At 42.1% G+C, this 26,029-nt stretch overlaps 1 protein-coding gene across 1 annotated transcript in view; it reads right to left on the bottom strand.

The window, feature by feature from the left end:
• The window catches only part of si:dkey-215k6.1 (transmembrane protein 132D), a 346,463-nt gene that overhangs the window by 14,979 nt on the left and 305,455 nt on the right, over positions 1-26,029 (bottom strand). Inside the window, exon 7 of the mRNA XM_033972623.2 lies at positions 3,635-3,834. Coding sequence (XP_033828514.2) covers positions 3,635-3,834 — 200 coding nt within the window. The remainder of the gene's footprint in view (positions 1-3,634; positions 3,835-26,029) is intronic.

Here is a 26,029-nt window from a genome sequence, read left to right as displayed (position 1 = left end):
GTAACAAATCAGGCACCGTCTTTACCCAGCGTTTCTAAGCGCTCACTTCCTGCTAAACGAGCGGTGCAAATGGAAAGGAGCGTTACCTTCAACAGCCTCTCTCCTGATTGGTTCTTTGGTTGCTATGACGCGCACGGTCGGGATTCCTAAGGTGCAACTCGGCTCCGAATTAGCGCAGCCCGATGTTGTCGAAGTAGGAGGCAGACTCAGAAAAATTCACAATTCATGAAACTTATTACAGCTCAACGTGGAAAAATGATGCATATTTACAAACATTAGCAGAACTAGCATTAGCACAACTAAAGCAAAAGTGACTGAAATGAAGAAACTAAGGGAAAAAAAACCCAAAAGCCTGACTTATCCTGCTTATAAACCGTCTCAAACCTGAAGCTCCTCCCTCAGGTAAACTCCATTTACTTCACAGGTGTAACTTTAGCAGAATCTCATCCAACGCTGTGGATTTAAGGCGACCTAAATCACTCAAAAGTGTTTAAAATAAAACTATAAACACTTAAACACTGAAACAAAAAAGAAAAGAACTTAAACCAGTTTCCCCCTCCACATGGTCCACACCCAAGGCTTTAAAAATGGCCGACACAGACCACGCCCCCTCTCCGTTTGGTCAGATGTGTTAAACTGAACAACCAAATAATAACATATCTGTAAAATAACGGGTGCGTGTGACGTTTAAATTAAATTTAGACGAACTAAAGACCAAACAAAACAAATCCAGGACAGTTATGATTAGTTGAATATTGAAAAATTATCGGAAATGAACAAAAACGAGAGACGACGCTGCCGCAATCCGCGTCTTTACACATCGGTTTACAGCCCTTAGCCGTGAAGGCATCAGTTTACGCGACATTACGAGACACGCCGCGCCGTTTCTATTGATGCTGAATATATTATAACTCACCGAGACGTATTCTGTTGTGATCCTATAATAAAAAAAAACATGAGACTACGATAAATAAAAATGGTCGTCTCGGTGCGGGTCCTGCGGCTCGCTCAGGTCTGCTTTGAGATAAACAGCGACGCTAGGCCTTTGTAGTGCCCTCCCTGTGTCCTATCAGCACATCCCCACACACCCACACCCACAAACACCCCTGTCCTGTCCCAGAATGCACCAGGGGCCCTTATAGCAGGAATCCAAAGTCCCATTCCCACCCAGGGTTTGTGCGTTTGTGCGTTTGTGTGTGTGTGTGTGGTGTGAGCGAGATATAAATGTGTGCCGGGCTATCTGAGCAGAAATTGTTGAAATTGAAAAATAGTCCCAGCCGCACAGAAAAGGAAAGGCGGGAAGATAAGACAACAAACCGGGGACGCTCACGACGCATATAGAACATCTCCGTTTTCTATAACCGGGATATAAACGCGCGCAGGGAGGGCGGTTTTGCTAATAACGCCGTCTGAATCTGTTTAATTAATCGTGTCGTATTCGCAAAAAAAGGTGACAGAGGCGCGAATACGGGCGCAGTTGGGTTTTAAAAAAGTGAATGTAAACGCTTTTGACGAAGTTCGACATGTAAAACGCTTAGAAAAAGGGTGAACGAACCTTAACGCACCGCGAAAACGAACTCGCCAGCTCAAATAATGCCTGTAATTATGTATGTGCGTGGTGCGTCCTGTTTATGGAGTTGACTCTGCGGTAAAGTGTGTGTCCGTGTGCGTCCGTGTGCGTGTGTGTTGTATACTACGCGATGGTTTTCCGCGAGAACGATGCTTAAGCCATAATAGCTGTCAGGAGTATGGCCCGGTTGGCCTTGACCTTAGAGGAAATTATAGAGCACCTCTCATGATGTGCGCTCTCAAGAGGCCCATTCAATAAGCACTTTATCTCTCAAACACACATCGGCCGCGCGCACTGAGCCACCGCCGCCGCCGCCGCTCGCCTCGAAATACGCTCGTTTTTAAATAGATTCCCTCAAGACGAAGATGTCGCGAACGCTTTTAATTAAGTAAACTTCGCTCTGACCTCACTATACACCGGTACGCTTACTAACCCGCAGTGGATGTAGTATTATTAGAAGTATTATTAGAAGTATTCAGCTGTGTAACTTAAGTAAAACTGCACGTAGAGAGCTCAAGTAAAAGCAAAATTATCACTAAACTAAAACCATTTAAGTGCCCGTTTAAAAATGTACTTTAAGAGTAAAAAGTCTGAGTATTTCACACAAGTGTCGCTCGTTTCTTAAAGTGTAAATGTCGTGATGTTTATTTAAAGTGAGACGTAAACCTGGATTTGGATTTTAGTCTAAAGTTTGATAAACAAATAGATTCTGTGGTCAGAGCGAGCTTCTTTCAGCTCCGCCTCCTCTTGATCCGTGGTGACTTGCTGTCCACGCCTCTGTTAGTTCCCACATAGACTATTGTAACGCACACGCCTGCTCACTAACAGTCACGTGACCACACCCCCCCGTCCTGTCCTCGCACTCCCTCGCTCCCTCGCTCCCTCGCTCCCTCGCTCCCTCGCTCCCTCGCTCCCTGTCCAGGTCAGAATTCATTTTAAAATTGTGATGTTTGTTTTTAACGCACTCAATGTTCTCGCACCTTCCTGCCTGTGTGACATTTTGACGCCTCACCGACCCGGCGGAGTCTACGATCTGCTGGAGGTCCCCCTGTCCCGGGCCGGTCCAAAACTCTGGAACTCTTTGCCCATTGAGTTCCGTTCCATCTCTGACCTGCCTCTGTTCAAAGCCAAACTTAAAACTTATTTATCTAGAACGGCTTTTAACACTCGTTTTAATGGTGTAATGTGCTTTGTTGACCTACTTGCATGATGTTTATTGTTTTTAATTTAGTTTTTAATGTCGTACAGCACTTTGGTCGTTGAAAAGTGCTGTAGAAATAAAGTTTGATCGATTGATTGATTGGATTTATCTAAGCAAATAGGTACGAGCCTCCCGTTGGATAATTACTGCATCTTTGAGCCGCAACAAGTTATTTAACCCCAACTTCTCATTTCTTAAACGAACACGTGGAAAGAAACATCCTGCAGTCGTGGAAAAGGCGTGTGTTTGTTCGAGAAGGGTCAAGAAACGTCTAAAAAGGTTGAAGAAACGACTAAAATTGGGTTAAGAAATGTCCAGCGTATTGTTAAAAACTGAAGGACAGCGGGGACATTAATGCAACACTGAATGGAAATAAATGTTGTGACGTTGCAGAAGCGAAATCGAAACGACGCCACAGCGAATTTTGGTCAACGGCAACAAGACGAATCAACGTTTTGAACTTTGTGTGTTTTTTGTTGTTGTTGTTGCTTGAACTCGAAAACTTTAGTCAAGCTTTTTCCACGAACACGCTCAAAATAACCCCTGAAATCACACGAAAAGTACTTTTTACTTTTCAGTCCATAGTGGAGTAGAAAGTACAGATACTGCGCTCAAATGTGGTGAAGTAAAAGTAAAAAGTACCGCTGTAAAATGAACTTAAGCGCAGTACTTTAACCTTTGTTAGCTACTTTTCGACTTGGAGATCACTTTGTTTTACTTGTAGTTGGCGATTCAATTCCCGAGCTCTACTGAGATCACAGCTTTGCGTCCTCGAGCAAGGCACTTCACACCTCGCCGGACCGAACTATCAGGTTTGATCCGCGTCGTTCCTTCTTTACTGAGCGAATCGCCGAAGTTCTCACCTTCTGTTGGTGACGATGGGCACTCTCCAGCCTTTGACCTGGCCCAGCTCCGTGTCCGAAACGTCGATCTGCAGTTTGGGCACCCACACCGTGAGCTGCAGCTGCGCCCAAAGGTGCAGGTAACTGAAGTTCACCGCCAGAGACTGTCGCCCGCGCATCTCTTTCCCAGACACCTGCGCTTCGGTGCAATCTGGAGACACCTGGACACACAGACGAGCACCGAACTTTATTTAATCACAACAAAACATACGACAGTGACATTTACAGGGTCGCTGTTGTTTCGGACACAGAGATACATTTTTATTCAATCTGTTCGACGTTTCAAGACACTTTTAGGAACAGGAGAGGAGAAGGAAAGGTTAATATTATGTAACTAAAGCTGCTAATGCCTCCCAGGTGACATTTGGGTTTGAGATTATGCAGGAGCTGAATCTGTGAGAGACGACATAGAATGAAGTGCACAAAAGTATTTACAAATCTATTATCTGATGTTTGGTGGAGCACATGTTTAGGATTGATCGATTGTTTCACAAAAAATGGAGAGTCCTTTAATGAACTCTTTTATAAGACGCCAACAAAATGCAACAGGACGGTTACAAACACCAACTAGACTCATTTAAACAAACTCATCTGCCGCTTCTTCCAGGTTTTACGCAGAAATTAAGTCGACTTATAAACATCAGACTGAAACAAACGTCTCATTTTTTGTCGTTGTTACGCCAGAACAAATCAGAGCGTTAGGTGAACGTTTAATCAAATAAACGATGTATAAATTCATCATAAAATGGACAAAACAACAAAAATGAGCTTCATTTTCCACTTTTCAAACTCACATAAACCACAGAGTTTTTCTTCAGGAGCTGGAGAAAACATCACAGTTTCTACGTCCACAGGAAAAATCAATGTCACAGCTGTGCCAGGAGTCAGGACTAAAGCAGGACTGAACCAGGACTGAACCAGGACTAAACCAGGACTGAACCAGGACTAAAGCAGGACTGAACCAGGACTAAACCAGGACTAAACCAGGACTGAACCAGGACTGAACCAGGACTGAACCAGGACTAAAGCAGGACTGAACCAGGACTAAACCAGGACTAAACCAGGACTGAACCAGGACTGAACCAGGACTGAACCAGGACTGAACCAGGACTAAACCAGGACTAAACCAGGACTAAACCAGGACTGAACCAGGACTGAACCAGGACTGAACCAGGACTGAACCAGGACTAAAGCAGGACTGAACCAGGACTGAACCAGGACTGAACCAGGACTGAACCAGGACTGAACCAGGACTAAAGCAGGACTAAAACAGGACTAAAGCAGGACTAAACCAGGACTGAACCAGGACTGAACCAGGACTGAACCAGGACTGAACCAGGACTAAAGCAGGACTGAACCAGGACTAAACCAGGACTAAACCAGGACTGAACCAGGACTGAACCAGGACTGAACCAGGACTGAACCAGGACTAAACCAGGACTAAACCAGGACTAAACCAGGACTGAACCAGGACTGAACCAGGACTGAACCAGGACTAAAGCAGGACTGAACCAGGACTGAACCAGGACTGAACCAGGACTGAACCAGGACTGAACCAGGACTGAACCAGGACTAAACCAGGACTAAAGCAGGACTAAACCAGGACTAAAACAGGACTAAAACAGGACTAAAACAGGACTAAAGCAGGACTAAAACAGGACTGAACCAGACTAAAACAGGACAAACCAGCTGTGCCTCAACGATCTTTGACTCCTGCACAAATGACGTAAAATTCAGTCTTAAACACATGTTTTAATTGAATAAATGTTTGTAACTTGGGTTCAGCCTCTGCTCTTCATAATTAGACTTCCGTTTTACTCTTATTCTGTTGACGCTGCTCGGCAAATCATTATGGAATACACACTGAAGTTGGTTTACTCCTCTCAAAGACCTTTGTAGACTCTCTATTATCACGTAGATTAATAATCCGACTCCATAATATGACCCTATCACACTTTCTTTTTGGATTAAACCAGGGACCAGTCTCACATTCACACACTGACACACAAAGGACTCATGGAGACAAGGAGGGGAAGCGTCTTGTCCAAAAACCCAATGACAATCTGCACCAGAGCCACTAAGACCCCGACACTGCAGCCGACATTCCCACCGATCCCCCATCCCGCCCCAACCAGGCTCAACCCGCTCAGCTCCACGGCTCAGACCAGATCAGGCGTCCTCAAAGCTCTATTCACTCGCTCGTCTGTCTGATGGGACGCTAAAACATATTTCCCATTAGCACGTTTTATTCAAGTGTTAAAATACGTGGCGCTTTCGGTGGAGAATGTGGACAGCCCTTTAGCGCAGGAGTGACAGGTGGAACAAAGCCGGAGCGGAGAGTCGGAGCGGAGAGCCGGAGCGATCCCGTTTCACCCTCTTCACCTGAGACACTGAGACGCATCAGGACGACGGCGCTTTGGACGCACTGCTCGCTCTACGCGCCCAGCTGCTACGACGCCATTAGTTCTGACAAATTACAATTCAACAGGTAAAAGTTGACGAGTGTTTTTATTAGTTACAAAACCCGTCACGGAGATGTGTTTCACTGGAGGAGATGGGTGGAACGGAAGCTTTTAAACACTCGGGATTATAAGGGTTTGAGCGGTTTATCCGGGGTCAGGTCGTGGAGGCAGCGCTCTAAACAGATGCGCAGACTTTCCTCTCCTTACACACTTTCTCAAACTCTTCCGGACAGATCCTGAGACGTTCCCAGGCCCGATGAGAGACGTAGTCCCTCCAGGTGGGCTCCTCTCTGAGTACGCAGCCGTCACGTGGAGGAGACTCATTTGTACCGCTTGTATCCGCAGACTTGTCCTTTCAGTTTCCCAGAGCTCGTGATCAGAGGTGAGATCTTTGTATAGCGCAGGAGTCAGTGACCTTTAACCCCCAAAGAGACATTTGGACCTGGTTTACACGGAAAAGAAATCCCTGGAACATCTAAAATGAAGATAACACTGTATATACTGTAAACACAAAAGAAATATTTGCCAAATCTCTGCTTGAATCTCTCTTTTCCCTGGTTAATGTGATTCTGCTAGTTCATGGTGGAGAAAAGCTGCTCAGACGTATCGGATTTTCTGCACAATTTCAGTCTTGTTTTTAAAGTCTCTGAATAGATGTTCTAAATCTTAATGAACGACTCTTTTATATTCACACCTGAACATTTCCTGAGCGGCCACAAAACTCACACATGTCGTTGAATTTGCAGATTTCATTCACTTCTTGAACCGATGTTTCCTCAGATCAGCCTCTGCATCAGTTCTGAAACCTCTTCATACTTGGCCTTATACCTGGGGTTGAGTCTTGATAAATTTACGGCGTTTTGGCGGGTAAAATGACTTCTGCGAGTGCGACGTTTATTTTGAGCGTCAAAAAATGATAAAATATTAGGTCATTTTTAATTTTTCACTTATTTTAAGATCACAATAATCTTTTAATTCCTACAATAAAAATAAATAAAAAAATAACAAATAAATACATAAATAAATAAATAATTAAACACATAAATAAATAAAATACACTGTAATTAAATACTCCAATTCCTATAATAAAAAATAACAAATAAATAAATAAATAATTAAATACATAAATAAATCAAATACACTGTAATTAAATACTACAATTCCTACAATAAAAAATAACAAATAAATAAATAATTAAATACATAAATAAATAAATAAAATACACTGTAATTAAATACTACAATTCCTACAATAAAAAAACAAATAAATAAATAATTAAATACATAAATAAATAAATAAAATACACTGTAATTAAAGTCTCCAATTCCTACAATAAATAAATAAATAAATAAATAAATAAATAAATAAATAAATAAATAAATAAATAAATAAATAAATAAATAAATAAATAAAATACACTGTAATTAAATATTTATAATTTATTTTCCCAAGGCACATGGAGCCGCAGTATAAGGATGAAAGAGCCACACACACACAGACACACACACAGACACACACACAGACACACACACAGACACACACACAGACACACCCCCACACACACACACAGACACACACACAGACACACACACAGACACACACACGTTATCATAATTTCTCACTAAATCACTCCTGTCGCTGCAGAACTGGGACTTTTTGTGAACTTTGAGACGGGGTGAATCTTTAATTTCCCATAGCAACAAAAACCTTTCATTATTTATTTTTTTTACGATTTGTGTTTTTCCATCATTATTACAGCAGATTCAATATAAATCGTGTCGTATCAGACGCACAGAACCGTCTCTTTTCTTCTCGCTTCTCACCTAAACCAAAAACATAGAACGAATGAGCCCTTTCGACTTCCCTCTTTTCTCGTAAACGTCTTTGATCTGTTTCGAGGTTAACGTTTTGTACATCTGAGGTAAAGTGTTTCTCCTCTCAAAGCTTTTAATTTGTTCCAATTCCACTTTCTTCTTCTCCTTCTTCCCTTCGCTGCCAAAACATAAAAGGAGAGGTGCTTTCACTTTCCAATTTCTTCTTTGCCTATAACTTTTCTATCTTCCGGAACAGTTGCTATTGCTGCGCGCTGACCCCCTCCTCCCTTTGTCTCCCCCTCCCTTATCGACGTGCTCCTCTTCATCTTCCTGCTTCTCCAAAACCTGATTTACCGCTTGTTAACATCAAAGGGGACGTCGGGCTGTTGGTGCCCCAAACTATTTCTCCAAATCATTTTTATATTCCAGGTGTAAATCAGGGTGAAAGCGCCGCCGCGGCCGAGTGCCTGGACTCCGCAATGAGCCGGTGGAGGAGCGAGGGGCCCACTGTGTCCATTGTCCAAGTGGGTCATTTAGAGCAGACCTGATCAATTACTGCAGCTCTCAGACTGTGCCCCACCGCAGGAGCTCCGAAAAGTCTGCTCTCGTTTGGTAACCTGTTTATACAACTGAAGAATTACCTCAAAAATACACACAGGACTGAGGCTAATTAGTCTGAGTTTGGTTCAGTTTGCAGTTATTTTAGCAAAAGGATCGTTTCAAAGAGTTGGTTCCAGAGAAAGAGTCACTGGAGGTGAGTGGAGGAGCTGATTGTATTCAAATAAAAGTACAATTTCCTCCAGATTATTCGCCCCGAAGTACTAACACGTGCAAATGACTAATTAGTATTACTGAGTAGATAAAAAAAAAAAAAAAAGTCTAAACGAGCCTTAAGACAGAACAGAACGAACAGAACATCCAGAACATCCAGAACATCCAGAACATCCAGAACACTGCTGCTCGGGTCAGGACTAGAACCAGGAAGTACTTCACACATGTGTCCTGTGGCTCCTGTGGCTCCTGTGGCTCCTGTGGCTCAGAGACTTTAAAGCAGCTCAGTGTGAACAAGTCTCTCCATGGACCAGAACCAAAGAACATCTCCCACATGAGCCACAAGAACCATCTCACATGAGGAGGACTAGACCGGGACTAAACCAGGACTAAACCAGGACTAAACCAGGACTGAACCAGGACTACATCAGGACTACATCAGGACTAAACCAGGACTACTGCACTCTTCTCTTTTAATGTTAATTTTATGCTGATTATTTATGTTTTGATTTGTTATATTGTGATTTTAACGTCTTTCTTATGTAAAACACTTTGAATTATCTTGTGGATGAATTATTCTGTACAGATAAACCTGCCTCGACTAAAAGTATCTGTGAGAGTCACTGTTTGAACATCACATAGGATTTATAAATTAACTGTTGATGTTTTTATATAATTCATTCACCCTCCAGTGCACAGACCCTGGGAGGACGGCGGGTTAAATGTCTAACCCAAGGACACAACAACAGGGTTAATCTTGCATCTTGACCCCACTCTGACCCCTCTCTGACCCCGCTCTGACCCCTCTCTGACCCCTCTCTGACCCCTCAACCTGTGATTCTTTACGTCAAGACCGGGATTCGAACCACAAACCTTCAGATGTACAAACACTCCACCAACGTAGCTCCAAAAAACTGGTATTTTCAACGGACAAACCACAAAAATGAACAAAACTAAACCATATTTCACATCGGGAAGAGTAACCGAGTAACCACAGGAGTACTTTTACTTAAGTAAGAGTACTTTTACACTGGAAAATGAGTAAGTACATGGTGTCTGAAGCTCTGAGGAGTATAATTTTATTTCAAAGTGAAGTAAATATTAGTTAAGTACGACCGACTGTGGACATATATTGAAGATAGTGACTGGATACTTTTTTCTTTTGTTTTATACGATTATATTATTTTAACCTCAGTTTACCGTGACTGTAAACTGTGAGGTTACAGAGTACACGCCGCCTCATTTACCTTTCCAACGCTAGACTGGAAGTTATTTCAGAAAACATATTAGCGACGTAATGTAAGAGCCAACACAGACATTATCATTATTTCTCTGATTTGATGTTTGGCGAGCGCACTTTTACTCCACGCTCATAAACTTGGCTGACCAGTCACGCAGATGCAAAAAGGAGCCAACAAACTAAAGAACAGATGTATTGGTGTTTTTAGCTGAGCTGGAGCTTTGAGGACACTGAGCAATGGATTTAATCTGTGTGTTTCTGAGAGAGACTGAGCGAGCGAGGAGCAGAACAAACACGCGACACAACGACGGCAAAGAGAAATGAAGACGCTGGAAAAAAAGAGAGGCAGCGGCGACGAGGAAAAGTGGAGCCGGAGTTGGTTGGGATTCAAAAAAACTGCAGCCGCCGTCATCGAAAACACAGCAACAGCAGCCGACCACAACGAGAGCGGGCGGGTCCAGAGCGTCCTCCACGGCTCGGCGCGAACGCAAAGGAGAAGGTTTAGAGAGAGAGTCCGACGCAGCGCAGTGCTAAAGAAGAATTATATGATGGGCCTTAATACAAACTCAGCGTCTGCAATAGGTTATGTCATAATCGATTTATAATTTGCGGGAAAGTCGTGGACGATTTACGACGCGACTTGATTTGACGATAGACTCTGTGCACAACGTCGCCCCCAACCTCTCGGTCCGCGTCACTGCTTCCTGTCCAACTGTATCTCTATGAGCGTTTTTCAGAGTAACGCTAAAATGAATAAATATTTAAAGATCAGCTGCAGGTGTGAGTTAAGGGTCGGGGTCAGAGGTTTAGGGGGTCAGAGGTTTAGGGGGTCAGTGTCTGATGGTGGACGGGGAGCTGCAGGTGGACGTCACTGTCACATCTTAAACACGACACAAATACAATGAAAACTTCACCTGAGACACTTAGAGACGTGTTTGTGTCCCGGTGCTAATGCTAATGCTAATGCTAATGCTAATGTTGAGGCATAATACAAATTAAAACAATGACAAACTCCAGTGTTCTACATATAAAAATAATTGGGTCGTCTTTACGCTGTTGGAGTTTTTTGTGAGTGATTTATCTTAAAACTAATCAGGTTAAACCTCAGTGACCTTTACCTTAAAGAGGACAGAACATATAACTCTGTAATGTCTGGACGTCTGGTTTATTTTTAACCTTCTTATCATCAAAAAGGTTCCCTGGAGATGTTTGTGAAAAATATACTTTATTATAAAGTCCTGGACCTATAACGTTTTAACATTTACTGATACTGACATATTAAATCATGTTAAATGTATAAACTACTGAAAACACTCTGTGCTTTAATGTGCAGCTCAATCATGTCACTGTAATAAACAGAAAACACTGTTTTAACTTTAGGTTGTGTTATTGACATTTTTTAATGAAACAAATGAACAGTGTTTGTTTTTCAAACTCGTCTCTCTCTTTGCTTTATTAACAAACGTGCAGTTTTTAGACTGTTACAAGACAAAGGTTGAATCAATAAAATAAAACCACAGTTTGATGTAAAAACATTCACATGTGCAGCCCGTTTAGCTGCAGAGCTCCACTTCTACATCAATCTGGAGCTTGATAAATCCTGATAAAAAGCTCAGACTTTTCTCTGCTCTGGATGATGTGGACGTCTCTGTGGGCAACAATAATCCACAACGTCTGACACTCCCTTAAAGTTTGTTCAATATGACGACGGCGTTTGTTTCTACGGTCCTGTCCCGTCTGTGTGAGCTCTGGAGGTGCAGGCTGCTGTCCTGTCCAGGTTTGGTCCCTCTTTTCTACATTAAGCCTAAACGTGTGAATCTCCTCTCGAGAAGCACCGTTTTGTGTTAAAACTTCACAAATGGAAAACTAAAGAACATTTTAACTTATGACGTGGGACTATTTTACGTGGTCAAACTGCAACATGTCAAGAAATATACATCATTTGTGCAAAAGAAACACTTCCCCTGCAGGAGCTCGACTGGAAACAAGAAGTAAATACTGTGCATGTGTTGACCTTTGACCCTGTCCCTCTGGTATAGTTTCGGGGAGATTGTGTTATGTTTTGTGTGAGTGAAGGGTTCATTCATGTCCACGTCTATTTATAACTATTATGACTGACATATGTGGTATTTGGGAACAGCGTTTTGAGTGACACCGTCTGCAGACAAAAATACAGCTTTTCCCTTTAAATATAGATCCGTCTAAAATGATACAACGAGCAGTTATCGGAGTAAATAAATATATTTTCTGTCCAATGCATCCTGTTCTGACTTATGCAGAGTTTTATACAATAATCACAGAAGGAATGACTGTGGATATTCTCAAAACGTCTTAAACTACGTGCGCATAGTGTGATTTTCCAAAGTTTTAACTAAACCGATAAAAAACAAAAAACAAAAATGACCAGCTTGTCATTCCGTTTTGCACCACCAGATGGAGTAAAGCGGCGACGGTTCACTCTTCCTCTTAGTTTACAAGTCGTGTTGTTTTTTTCTGCCTGTTAAAACATGTCACGACAAAAGAAAACAACAACTAAAGTTATAATTCTCAAAAACGCTCTGACAAAAACACACCAGGAATCCCCCGACTCCTCCTCCTCCTCCTCCTCCCTCTTCTTCATTTAGCGCCAGTTCCTGCGGCAGCCTCATTTATTTACATCTACATTCATCTCGCTCGCGGCTAAGTGATCTATCTGAATTTACAGCGCTATTCCCTGCCTTCTATGGCTTACCGATTTCCAAGATTAGTCTCTCAGATGTGTATTTTCACCGCGCACCTCCATCCATCCATCTCCCTGGCTCTCGGATTTCATTTTCTACCTTTTCCCCTCTGTTTGTTCCGCACACACACACGCGCCCGCTCGCCGCTTCTCCCTCTTGCCTGTTTTTGAGTCGTTTCTCCTGCCGCGGGCCAATCCAATCCATCTGACTTTAGGAATCATATCATCCAATCAGAGCCCACACGGCAGACAGGGGCGGGCCTTAGGGGACAGACTAACCTGCTCAGTGATGGGATTAGACCTCCCACCTGTCCGTCACAGGAGAGAAAGCTAGCACCGCTCTGCTTGCCTCTGCGCGGGTTCGTATGGCTTTCGTTTAGCTTGTTCCTGCGGTTTACGGCGTTGGCGTCGTGTAGCCGCCGCGCTGGAGACCCGTTTGATGAGCATAATAAAGAAATGATGGAGGGGGCGGAGCCAGGGCCTCAGTCGCATTAGGTTTTAGTCGTTTATTACCGAGCGAGTTCATTGGAAATTCAGAAATTGGAGAGTGTTAACGGTAAAGCTGTGGTCATTTACGCCGAACCATCTGACTGTCCCAAAGAAAAGCAGGTTTACTCGGCCGTTAGAGCAGAATGGAAGCGATTATTTTTATTATAAAGAGAGACGAACATTGAACAAGACAAAAAATAAATAAATAAATAATAAAATTAAAATAAAACAATAAAAGACAATAAATAAATAAATAAAAAATAAATAAATAATAAAATTAAAGTAAAACAATAAAAAACAATAAATAAAAATCAAAAAAATCAAAAATCAATAATAAAATAAAAATAAAACAATAAATAAAAATAAAATAACTAAAAAAAAATAAATAACAAAATAAATAATAAAATAAAAATAAAACAATAAAACACAATAAATAAATAAAAAAATCTAACAAAAAAAATAATAACAAAAAAAAATGAACAAATTAAAAAAACAAGCCAGACAAGATAAATCTAAATAGTAGATAGCTGAACTCGTGTAAACTAATTTAAGATAAGATTATTTTTTCAGACCAAAGTTTAGTTTGTTTTTATATCCAGATGTGTGAGACTAAAAAGGCCCCCTCATCCCGGTTTATAGTCCCGTGGGCACATTGCGCTTGCCCTCCAGCTCCCCCTACAGGCGTATATGTGTTATCTGTCTTTATATCTAAGCTTTGAAACCACACGCCTCTCCTGCCTTTAGTTTACTCCTCACAAGCTGGAATCTGATTGGTTCCTGGGCTCTGCGTGTGATCGGTGCGACTGTAAACTGTAGTACTTTGAATTAGTTTTGAGATTGTTTTGCTCTTTCATGATTTACTGTACGTTGCACCTGTTTTAAAACTTGTCGCGCTTTCATTCATTATTTTAGTTTGCTCTATAACTAACTTTACGACAATTATAACACTCTCATTTACTTTATGATTAAAAGAGACGCTTATTATTTACCCTTTGATTAAAAGAGACGCTTATTATTTACCCTTTGACAACCAGGGTCGGGTTACTTCCTTTCTACCCTTGGAACGGGTCGTAACATCTGTATTTAAATTGCTTCCTTAATCGAGTGATGATGTTTGTAGTCGGTTTGCTCCTCGGATACTATCCTGAAGAAGTCGGGCTGCAGATGGCGCTGTCGTCCTGCCTCCATCTTGGAAAAAAACTGCACCAAAACCTTTTTAAATCAGCTGACAGGACACGCCACAGCTACATCACATGACCAAACATTAAATAAATCACCAGGCGACCAGATGAACCTCACTGAACTCTCATGTGAACTAATATTTCTATTTTCTCTTGTTGAAGTCTATGTTTTGTCTGACTACTTGAATTTAATCCTGCAGAGAACGTCAAGATTTAATTACACCAGTACCTGACTTTTTCCCCCCACAGAGCACAGTGTAAAAGAATCAGACGCTCTGGACTTTCTTCATCAAACTGTAAACTTTTTATTGATCCTGGAGAAAAAAAAGAAAGAACTGGGGACATTGCTGCGTTAGTCTTGGATCAGAACTGGATCAGCTGAGCTTTGTCATCTGAAAAAAAGTGTTTGAGAGCAGCTCGTGCCTCAGACTGTTTATATAAATGGACATACAGTAGCTAACCTGCTAGCCACTGCGTTCTAAACAGGAAGTGAGCATGAGTGTGCTTCAAACTCCATCGACTCTGGCTCCAATTCACTTTCTATGGAAAAACTGTGGCCCCTCACTCCTCATTTTGGTCTTAAATGTTCGTATTAACCCGCGCTACGTGATCCTGGTGTTTTTATTCCACTTTTGTGTCTTTAAATCAAGATATGGACAATAACAACAGACAAATCAGTCGCTAGCGTTAGCAAAAGGTTTGATTGAATTACATTTAAATTGGTGTATTTCTCATCAGTAAGTTATGCCCTGTGCTCAAGAACAGTACAAATCATTGCTTTATCAAAAGTTACAGTCAATGTGCAAACAAGAACTATCAAAAAGCCCAAAAATAAGGTGCATTTTGATTAAATTATGCACGTGTCCTCTGCAGCGTATTTTAAAACGGTATTCAGCGGCTAATTACTTACTGACTAGAGTCCCTAAAGGTCATGCAGGTGCGAGGAGTCGGTCTAGAGGTCAGGAAATTTATTATATTAATGTATTTAACGGGAAGTGAGCATAAGCGCACATCCGGCTCCATCGACTCTGGCTCCAATTCACTTTCTATTGAAAAATTGTGGCCCCTCACTCGTCATTTCGGCCTTAAATGTTCGTATTAACCCGCGCTACATGATCCTCGTGTTTTTATTTCGCTATTGTGTCTGTAAATCAAAATATAAACATTAAAAACAGATAAATCGGCTGCTAGCGTTAGCAAAAATAACCGCTAGCCTCGATGAGCTTCGTTTGACTGACGCTGAACGCTGTGGGTGACGTCACACTCACTTAGTCCACTTCTTTAAACCGTCTATGTGTCTGTAAAAAATTTGCACGGCGGGAACACGAGGCAAAAGTGTTTGTGAGGGCGAGGAGCGAGTTAGCGAAAGAATCGTCAGCGTTACGGTTGGACAAAGATGTTCTAATTAAACTGTGTGCTGTGTTAATCGTCATGTTTGGAGGAATCGGTTTGGTTCATAGACATAAATGTGGAATGTGGTGACAAAAATGTATTTAGAATGTGATTAAAAAGCAAAAAAAATAAAAAATCTTTCCTTAATTTGTGCACATCCTACCTCTCAGGGCTGCTATATCACTCCATTTACTTCACTCTTTCACCCAAGTTTAACAAGCAACTTTTCCTCCATTGTCACTTTGGTCGTGATTTTAAATGTCCTTGCTCCTCTATTCTTCAGAACCTCCTTATTTTATTCTGAAGACGACACAAAGTAATGCTCGAAACTTTCTTATTCTTGAGTCTTTGTCAGTGAGGTCTGCAGAGGACAGTTCTCTCCTGTGTGTGAGGAGACTGGCTTTTCTCTCTCAGCTCCTGGGTGAATTAGTCTGCTTATTAGCATAGGGATATAAGTCAACACTGGCCCCAATATGTCGCTTTGTATGGCCCTATTGTGTGTGCAGGGTGCTGTCCCAACTCCACCCCACACCAGCTCACTTCACATTCGTGCAAATGTGAGAAGTCAGTGTAAAAATCCGGGTATTACTCATTTTTGTTTCTAAATTAGACAAAAATGTGACTTTTTCTGAAGCTTTTTGTTAAAATAGTGAGCAAAAGTGTGGGACTTCAGTAGATCTAAGAGAGCTAAAAAAACAGGAACAGGGAATCTGAACCCAGAAGGAAAGGTGTAACTATTCCTTATACAGCGGGTGTTTTCAGACACTTTGAGATTCCGGTCTATTTCAAACCTACAAACACTTTAGGACAAAAACAGGTTCACCCCAAGGACAAAACCCTGAGACGCAAACAAAGTAATGTGTCTATTCCATTCAGTGAAAAGTGAAGTGAGCGTCACACTGGAGAAACTAAACAGGAAAATGAACTAAACAGCATCGAGAGAGCAGCTCAGGACCACAGTCTGCTGTTCATCTCCATCTCAAAGACACAAAAAACACAAAAGAAGAAGAGAGAGAGCAGCTCAGGACCACAGTCTGCTGTTCATCTCCATCTCAAAGACACAAAAAACACAAAAGAAGAAGAGAGAGAGCAGCTCAGGACCACAGTCTGCTGTTCATCTACATCTCAAAGACACTGACCACTCCTTTGAAGAGAGAGAGAGTCAGATCTGAACCAGAGAAAAGAAATGGTTTGAGGAGAGAGTTAAAGAAGATATTTTTGTTAGGAAATGATAATCCTTCCTTAAACGGGAATGGAGGTCTTCATCATCTCTCACCGATCTACAACTCTATCCTCAGACCCATAACAAAGAGAACGTTGAAAGAAGGTTGAATAGGGTCGTTTAAGATGAAACTAGAGACAATACTTGCTGACAGTTTTTAATATATTTAGCGCCTCCTTCAGACAGATATAAGGCAGTGTCCAGCAGTGATCTGACCAGAACTGAAGAAGCAACTTGGACGAGCAGCCGAACGTCTTCACTCCTACAACTTACAATTAAATCAGTCCAGTTGACAGATTTAATTTCGTCTTTTGTTATAGATCAGACCTGGACAACTGAGGGATTACACAGATACGATAAACCAGAATCAACTCATCTTTGATTAATCTGATTTTTGCCCAAAACTATCTTAAAATCTGGAGTAATCGTATTATTAAAATGTCAAATAAACAGTTATCTAAGGTGATTTCATTCTGACTGTTCATGATTTATGCAAAAATTAAAGTTATTTTTGTTGTTTTAAAACGCCTTACAGCAACAGTCACTTGCGATACATTAATTACACAACGAAAACTAGACATCGCACCAAAAATCTGATATAAATATGAAGCTATGTTATTATTTTTGTTATCTGATTATCACCGTCTGTGTAAATGTACCAAATCGTTTCAACCACAGCCTGTATTTAAGCGGTTATAGTCCCGAGTGAAGTGCAGTGCATGCATTTGAATGGGCTGCCGCAGCGAGTTAGCAACCACAGAATGCCAGCCTGTTATTCCTCCACACAAAGCTAATCATAGTGGTGATTACCTGCTTGTACTGTGACCGTTGGTGCCCTCTCAATTTTACACTACATGATTTCATAACAGCAGCGCGCCGGGCCTAAGTGGATGTAAACATCGGTGTGGTGTGAGTCTGCCGCCGCTAACAGCCTGCAGAGGGAAAACAGTAGCTCTGCACCGGCAATACTGCACTTGATTTGGAACACCTCTCTATCGCTCCTTTTCTCTGTCTCACTTTTGTACAACTTCTAAATGGGCTGAGCGTGCCGGCAGACGTGGTCTACATGGGAAAGCAGGGCAGAGGGAGGCGCGGGGATGACTGGAGAGCAAGGTAATTTGAGCAGTGGAAACAGCCTGGCTCTGATCAGGATCCCTCTGGAGCTATTCAGGACACGTCCACCCGGGACAGGCCTGTGGGGCAGGGTCTGAGCACAGAGCAGAGATTATACGCCCCAGACAGCAGCCTGCACAGGGGAGCAGATCAGGGAGAGGACTGCATGGGAGGGCAGAGGACCACGGCTTAAGTACAGCTACACTTAGTTTCTCACTTTAATACTATAGAAGTAACCTCTGACTGTCTTATTCTTTCACTTTTTTGTCGATATTTCATCATCCCTGGGGCTGTCAGGTCCCTCACACTGTCACAAAACGTCCACAGTGATGTATGAGTAAAGAAAATCAACATAAAACATGCACAATAGACTAATCGTCCAACAAGGAGCAAACCTAAAACTAAATCTGGAGATGGGTCAAAAGCAGATGACAAACGTCTTGACAGGGAAAATAGTACCTCAACTTTAACCACGTTAGACAGGAGCCCGCAGACTAAATGAACCGAGTTTCTCCAAATACAGTGATCCGCAAAGTCGTCAGCTTTATTTATTTTTTTTACAGTTATTCTCTCTGTTTTTGTCTGTAAAACCCCTCACCACACACTTTATACACTTTTCTCACACAGGCGTTAACATTTTCTCACATTTCTCTCTCGTTTAAACTCTCTCAAAGTTCAAACCTTCGTAGGCGTCTTTGTCGGTGCAGAACGTTTCATCGACATTGTGGGTTTTGTCGAGGAGAAAACAAATTGCAAACGTACAGCACTTCAGAGTCACACTGCGATCCAACGTTTATGTAAATTTGTCTGAACACATTCTGTACTGGACAGGAGACACGGCACGGAGGAGACTGATGGACAATGGTCTACAGTCCAACAGCCAATCAGGACGCACGACACAATGGTCTACAGTCCAACAGCCAATCAGGACGCACGACACAATGGTCTACAGTCCAACAGCCAATCAGGACGCACGACACAATGGTCTACAGTCCAACAGCCAATCAGGACGCAGAACACAATGGAAAAAAAAAAAACATGTAAAATTGCACAAAAAACATCCACAAAACAGCGAGACCACGAGCTTCTAAATAATCAAACAGAAGCCATTCAGTAAGAACCAGCGCGTCAGAAATCGTGTTTTCATTTGTCAATTTTCTTTATCGGCTACATTTTGAACCAAAAAGTAGGTGAAGGTTGTCGTGGATGTTTTCAGATTTTCTCTGATGAGGACAGATCGTCTGACAAGTCAAATGGAGTCAACTGTGAAGGTTCTGTCTGCACAAACCGGTTTTAAGGCCAACATCAATTCATCTGACGTGACATCTGAACTCGCACGACGCACGACTGCAAACAGCTTTTGGAATCGGAAGCATTATTTACTAGCTCGCGGTATATTCAGAGTAATTTCTTTGTAGACAAGGGCGGAGGAGATTTTTCCCATGTAGCACTTTGTCACCGGGGGGTCATACACGGGACAGAGACACGCAGACGTAGAGGACAGCTATCAGCGGTCCCATGTGTCCGTGACAGGGCACTAATGCACCTCCAGGACCCAACATGGCCTCCCGGGGGGAACCAAAATGGAGGCACGCCAACAGCTGCCAAAATGTCAGAGAGAAACAGAGAGAGTAATGGGCTTCAGGAACATAGCTGCCCAAGATACTTAGTGAACTATAAAAGTCATTAACTGCAATACAGCTGCTGGGACGGGTACAAGCAGGCAGACTGTAAATGTTCTTTCATTAATTACATTTAAAATCGTGTATTTCTCTGTGTATTACTGAAGAGACATCTGTAAGGTATACGCTGCGCTCAAGAACAGTTCAAATCCAGTCAACGTGCTAACAAGAAATATCAAAAAGCACAAAAATAAGGTGCATTTTGATTGAATTATGCATGTGTCGCCTGCAGGGTATTTTAAATCGGTAATCAGCAGCTAATTACTTATTTATTGGAGTCCCTAAAGGTCATGAAGGTGCAAAGAGTTGGTGTAGAGGTCAGGAAATGTATTATATGAATGTATTTCTTTAATTATTTACTCAACGCATCAAGGAATAACCCGTTCACAGTCAAAAAACGAGGACGCAACAATGAGATGCAAGGAACGGGGATCAAACTATCAATCTTCAGGTTAGAGGGTGAGCTCTTAACCAACTGAGCAACTGTTATCCTAAAGAAAATGTAAGTATTTCTTTGTTCTGTAAGTCAAGTTTGCGTCCAGGAGCAGAAATAACTCCTGAAGAAGTCGAACTGAACATGAAAAAAGTGTAAAAATAGTGAAATGAGTTGAAAAAAAACGGAAGAAATAAAAAGTTTGACATAAATACGCAGTTAAAAAGGGCATATGTTTGTAGGTAGAGAGTCTAAACCTTGTATAAGTTTGTTTTTTGTGGGTTTTTTTTGCCTGAAATGTTCCACAAAACAGCACAAAAAAACAAGGGTTGGTTGACGTCTTGCTCAAGGACACTACAATGGGACGCAAGGGAACAGGGATCAAACTATCAATCTTTAGGTTAGAGGGCGAGTTCTTAACCAGCTGAGCTACTGCTAACCCAAAGAAAATGTAAGTATTTCTTTGTTTTGTAAGTCAAGTTTGCTTCCAGGTGCAGAAATGACTCCTGAAGAAGTCGAACTGAACATGAAAAAAGTGTAAAAACAGCTAAATTAATTGAATAAACATTAAAAATTTAAAAGTTTGACATAAATAATTGGTTAAAAAGTCTATACGTTTGTAGGTAGAGAGTCTAAAACCTTGTATAAGTTTGTTTTTTGTGGGGTTTTTTGCTTGAAATGCTCCACAAAACACCATTAAACTTAGACAAAAATGTGCGTTTGTGTCAATAAAACCACCTGTAATCGTCTAGATAAAAGCCCGATACTGTACTTTAATGCCATACTGTGACTTATCCTCCACCAAAAAATGCACATAGAACACCTTTAATAAGCCAACGTTTCCCACACAAGAAGAGCAGCGTGTTTAAACAAAGAGCGACATCATTTAGCGCCGACATAAGCGGTGAAACGACCATGTAAACAGTTCATTATCTCTTTCTAATTGCGTCTGGGATGAGGTAGTATCACAGTTGCTTTATGTTATTCGTGTAGGCGCATAAATCCCCAGACTAAGCCATCACGCAAGTACAAAACAATGTCATAAATAGTTCTATCGGGATTGTAACAGAAATATCGAGCTAGTATTTCATGATGTTATTCCGTCGTCCCATAATGCATAGCTGCAGTAAAGCCGTTGTTTACTGGCGTGACACTGAAACTGCCTTCTACTTCCTGTCACTTTTACGGTACATCTCGGGGGGGTATAACTTTCACTTTTTTTTTTGCTGATGTACCAACAAAACGTCTTTGTGAGATCTGAAAAATAGTTCGGGGCCCTCAAGGTCGCTACTCGCCGCGGTAGATGGATGGGTGCTGGGTGTCACTAATGGTCCGGTGTGATGCTGTGTACCAGAATCGCAGGCCAATTCTTAAGCCTGTTACTGCTAAATGGAAGAAGTGGTGCTAACTGTGTGTGTGTGCGACTGTGTGCGACTGTGTGTGTGTGTGTGTGACCCCTGGCTTTAATCCACTTTACCTTTCATTCCCTTTCAAGGCTAGAACTGACCCGCGGCAACGAGGAGGTATCCGGTCTAACTTATAACCTCCCGCAACCTTCTCTCCTCCGTTTCTCACTCTCTTCTCAATAACAAAGAAAAAAAAAAGTGCTCATATTTTTGTTACATTTGTCGAGTTCAGTCAGGAGAGATCGTAAAACTATATATACACTTTGCAAGGCACAAACCGGGATGGAAGTAGCGTAAAGAAGAGTTTCGGTCCGTGCGATCAAGGGGACGCTAAACAGGAAGTAGAAACAGTGTTCAAACTGTACTGCGCTTGTACTACAGTAGTTTCCCGACGCTTTACTACTTCTATTCCTGCTTGATTCATATATTTTAATGTGGAACTGTAAAATAATACACAGTTTTCCCCCACTGTGAGGAGTCTGCGAGTCGCAAAAGCTTCGGAACGTATTTCAGATGTGACTTTTTTGGTTTATCTTTTGAAACTACAGAGATTTATCATGTTTGTATTTCAACGCATCAAGGAATAACCCGTTCACAATCCAAAAAAAACAACAAAAAACGAGGGGTTAGGGTGAAGTCTTGCCCAAGGACACGACAATGGGATGCAAACTATCAATCTTCAGGTGAGAGGGCGAGCTCTTAACCAGCTGAGCAACTGCTATTCCAAAGAAAATGCAACTATTTATTTGCTCAAGTCAAGTCAAACGTAAATACTACAAAGATCAGCATGTATTTAAAGTAAAGTAAAGTATAAATCAGATGTTACGTTCAGATTCATTTATTTGTAGTAGTTAGCAGTTTCCCAAATACTTTTAAAGCCTTTATTTACCGGACGATTACTGCGTGAGCGTCGTTATTTTGAGCGTACGGTACTCGGCAGATGGAACATGAACCTCTGACGTCACCTAATTGTCCTCGAAGGAGAGAAAAACAAGAAAAACAAAGCACTTTTTGTAATATTTTGTGTAGAAGTTATGAAGTTTACTGTTTAAAATCTCTTCATCATTACAGCCTAAGCCAAACTATGGCCCAGGGGCGAAATGTGGCCCTCAGACCTATTTTTATTGGCCCTCAGGACTTTTGTTGAACTGGCACAATTGATCATGGTCTTAGTTATGATGTCGTGATCATGTTAGTCATTATCATAGCACTTTTTACGGCGAATTTGAGTAATCGTACCAGTATAACCTACGTAGCATCACATCGCAGTGTCATACAGACTTAAAATTCATGTTTTACGTCTGAAAATTATGTTAAATGCACCGGCTGAGTCATCTACTGTATTAAACACTCATCTGTGGCCATCCATGTCAAATATTTTTCAAGATATCACCCTCGGTAAAAAACGTTCAGGCCCTGACTTACACAATCCCGTTTAATCGTACGTCAGTCGTCCAAGGTCGCTCTTTATTTCGACTCATCTTTACATAATCCTGCTTCCCAAATACACTTTAAAAGAGGCGTTAACATAATCTAAACACACGATCGAGTTAAGGCTGTTGTGTAAGCGCTCGCCCTCTAGTGGCCACTTCGATATCGCTCCCGTCTCCCTCCCGCTGCACGTCGAGTCAGGGCTGTTCTTTAAATGCGCCGCGCTCCACCAGCTCCTCCGACGTGAATAGCTCCGCGCGACCTTCACAAAAGTAGCAGCCAAATGACGGATGGCAGGGTTCCCCAAACTATGACAAAGCACCGGCGGCGTCCACATTGACAAAAACGGATTAATAAAATAGATTTCTGTCACACAAATTGCAGGATTATTGATCAAGATACAGTTACGTATTCATGCACCACTCAAGCGTTGGATATTCAGGGATGGGTGACAGAAGCGCGGCGGGTAAAAGCGTTTGTCCACTGAACCGAAGGCTTGTGGTTTCAATCCCCGCTCTCGACGTAAATAGCGTCGGTTTAGCGGTGAGATTAAACAGACCCACAGGTTGACGGTGCAAATCCATCTCAAATAAAAGGTGGAAAGTGGAAAAGCGCCATGTAAAAATGTCACGATTTATCATTTTACTGGCGAATAATAATAACTATCTGATAAATTTGTGGTAAATCATACTTTTGGTAAAATATAAGCGAGATAAAATGACTCAAACGCAGAATAACTCAAAAATAAAATGGTGCCGATATAAATGATCTAATAGCAAACGAGCAGCAATGATAAATACATAAGTCGAGTAACAGGGAACTCAGTAAAATAAACATACTGTGGTTATTTTTACCATAATGACAGAGTTAGCATTTAGCATAGCCTGTACAGTGGTCCCTCGTTTATCGCGGGGGTCACGTTCTAAAAAATAACCCGTGAAGTATCAGCTTTATTTTTACATTATTCTCTCTGTTTTTGTCTGTAAAACCCCTCACCACACACTTTATACACTTTTCTCACACAGGCGTTAACATTTTCTCACATTTCTCTCTCGTTTAAACTCTCTCAAAGTTCAAACCTTCGTAGGCGTCTTTGTCGGTGCAGAACGTTTCATCGACATTGTGGGTTTTGTCGGGGAGAAAACAAACTGCAAACGTACAGCACTTCAGAGTCACACTGAGATCCAACGTTTATGTAAATTTGTCTGAACACATTCTGTACTGGACAGGAGACACGGCACGGAGGAGACTGATGGACAATGGTCTACAGTCCAACAGCAATCAGGACGCACGACACAATGGTCTACAGTCCAACAGCCAATCAGGACGCACGACACAATGGTCTACAGTCCAACAGCCAATCAGGACGCACGACACAATGGTCTACAGTCCAACAGCCAATCAGGACGCACGACACAATGGTCTACAGTCCAACAGCCAATCAGGACGCACGACACAATGGTCTACAGTCCAACAGCCAATCAGGACGCACGACACAATGGTCTACAGTCCAACAGCCAATCAGGACGCACGACACAATAGTCTACAGTCCAACAGCCAATCAGGACGCACGACACAATGGTCTACAGTCCAACAGCCAATCAGGACGCACGACACAATAGTCTACAGTCCAACAGCCAATCAGGACGCACGACATGATGCACGATCATAGGCTGGAAAAGAAAAAAATCCACAAAACAGCGAGACCGCGAAAGGTGAACCACGATATAGCGAGGGACAACTGTATATATAAGTGAACATAGCTAACATGCTAACTGACACGTTCCAAAACAGGAAGTGATCATGAGCGCGCTTCTGACTCCATCAACTCTGGCTCCAGTTCAGTGTCTATTGAAAAACTGTCGCCACTTCTCTCTCTGCTGCCGTCAGACTCGTCATTTTGGTCTTAAATGTTCGTATTAACCCACTTTACATGATCCTGGGGTTTTTATTCTGCGATTGTGTCTGTAAATCAACATATGAACATTAATAACAAAAAAATCAGGCGGCTTCTTTCCTTGAGGTCACTCCCGCTAGCGTTAGCAACAGGTTTGATTGACAGCGTTGCTAAGCATCCAGCGGTGTGAACGGAAAGGGGCGTTATCTTCAACAACCTCGCTCCGGATTGGCTCTTTGGTTGCTACGATACTCACGGTCAGAATTCCAAATGTGAAACTCTGCTCCGATAAAAACTGCTAGCGTCGATGAGCTTCATTTGACTGGAAACAAACGGTGATGTCACACTCGCTTAGTCCAATTTTTTATACAGTTTATGGCATTTACGCAGAGTACGAGCACCGTTATGATACAAGAACAACCGCATCAGAAAGTAGCAGGTAACTCGATTCATAATTATATTTGAGAGCGTTGTGTGCGTCACGCTACGGTCCAGGCAGCGCAGGGCGTTTCCTCAAGGGCACGAAAGTTTGGGCATGAATGTCTGATCAGGGAGAAGCATGTCCAACTGTACGACCGCTTCATTAAAACGCACACGGATCAATTCTTATCTGCTCCGACGCCGTCCCGGTACATGGACGTGAACACGGCGTGGGAGTGGCCTCGTACACGCATGTAGATACACACACACACACGCCGCCTTCCATTACGCAGCCTTTTGCTCTTCCTCTTTGTCAAATTCAATTACCGACAACAGCACTAAGGGATCTCCACGCAATTACCATCGGACCCCCCTGGGCACGTCCCGGGATGAGGTTTCTGTCTGCCTAAGCAATATCAAGTACATGAGAAAAACGGGTTTGGAGCAGCGAACTAAATACTAAAATGAAAACTATACCGAGCACGTTATTGAAAGAAGTTTGCCTCGGTGCTTTGAAACACGCAACTGAATCATCTCTTTGTTCCTCAGCGTTCATTCATTTCAAGATTAAAAATAAGCTCAATTCAATTTAACTTATTTTCCCGGACTATGCGTCGCTCTGGAGTATAAGTCGCATCAGCCAAAAATGCATAACAATAAATAAAAAAACATATATAAGTCGCT

This window comes from Periophthalmus magnuspinnatus, chromosome 9 (assembly GCF_009829125.3).
Source record: "Periophthalmus magnuspinnatus isolate fPerMag1 chromosome 9, fPerMag1.2.pri, whole genome shotgun sequence".
In the NCBI taxonomy this organism is placed as follows: Eukaryota; Metazoa; Chordata; class Actinopteri; order Gobiiformes; family Gobiidae; genus Periophthalmus; species Periophthalmus magnuspinnatus.
The sequence above is the reverse complement of the archived record's forward strand: the minus strand, read 5'-3'. Positions and strand labels throughout refer to the sequence as shown.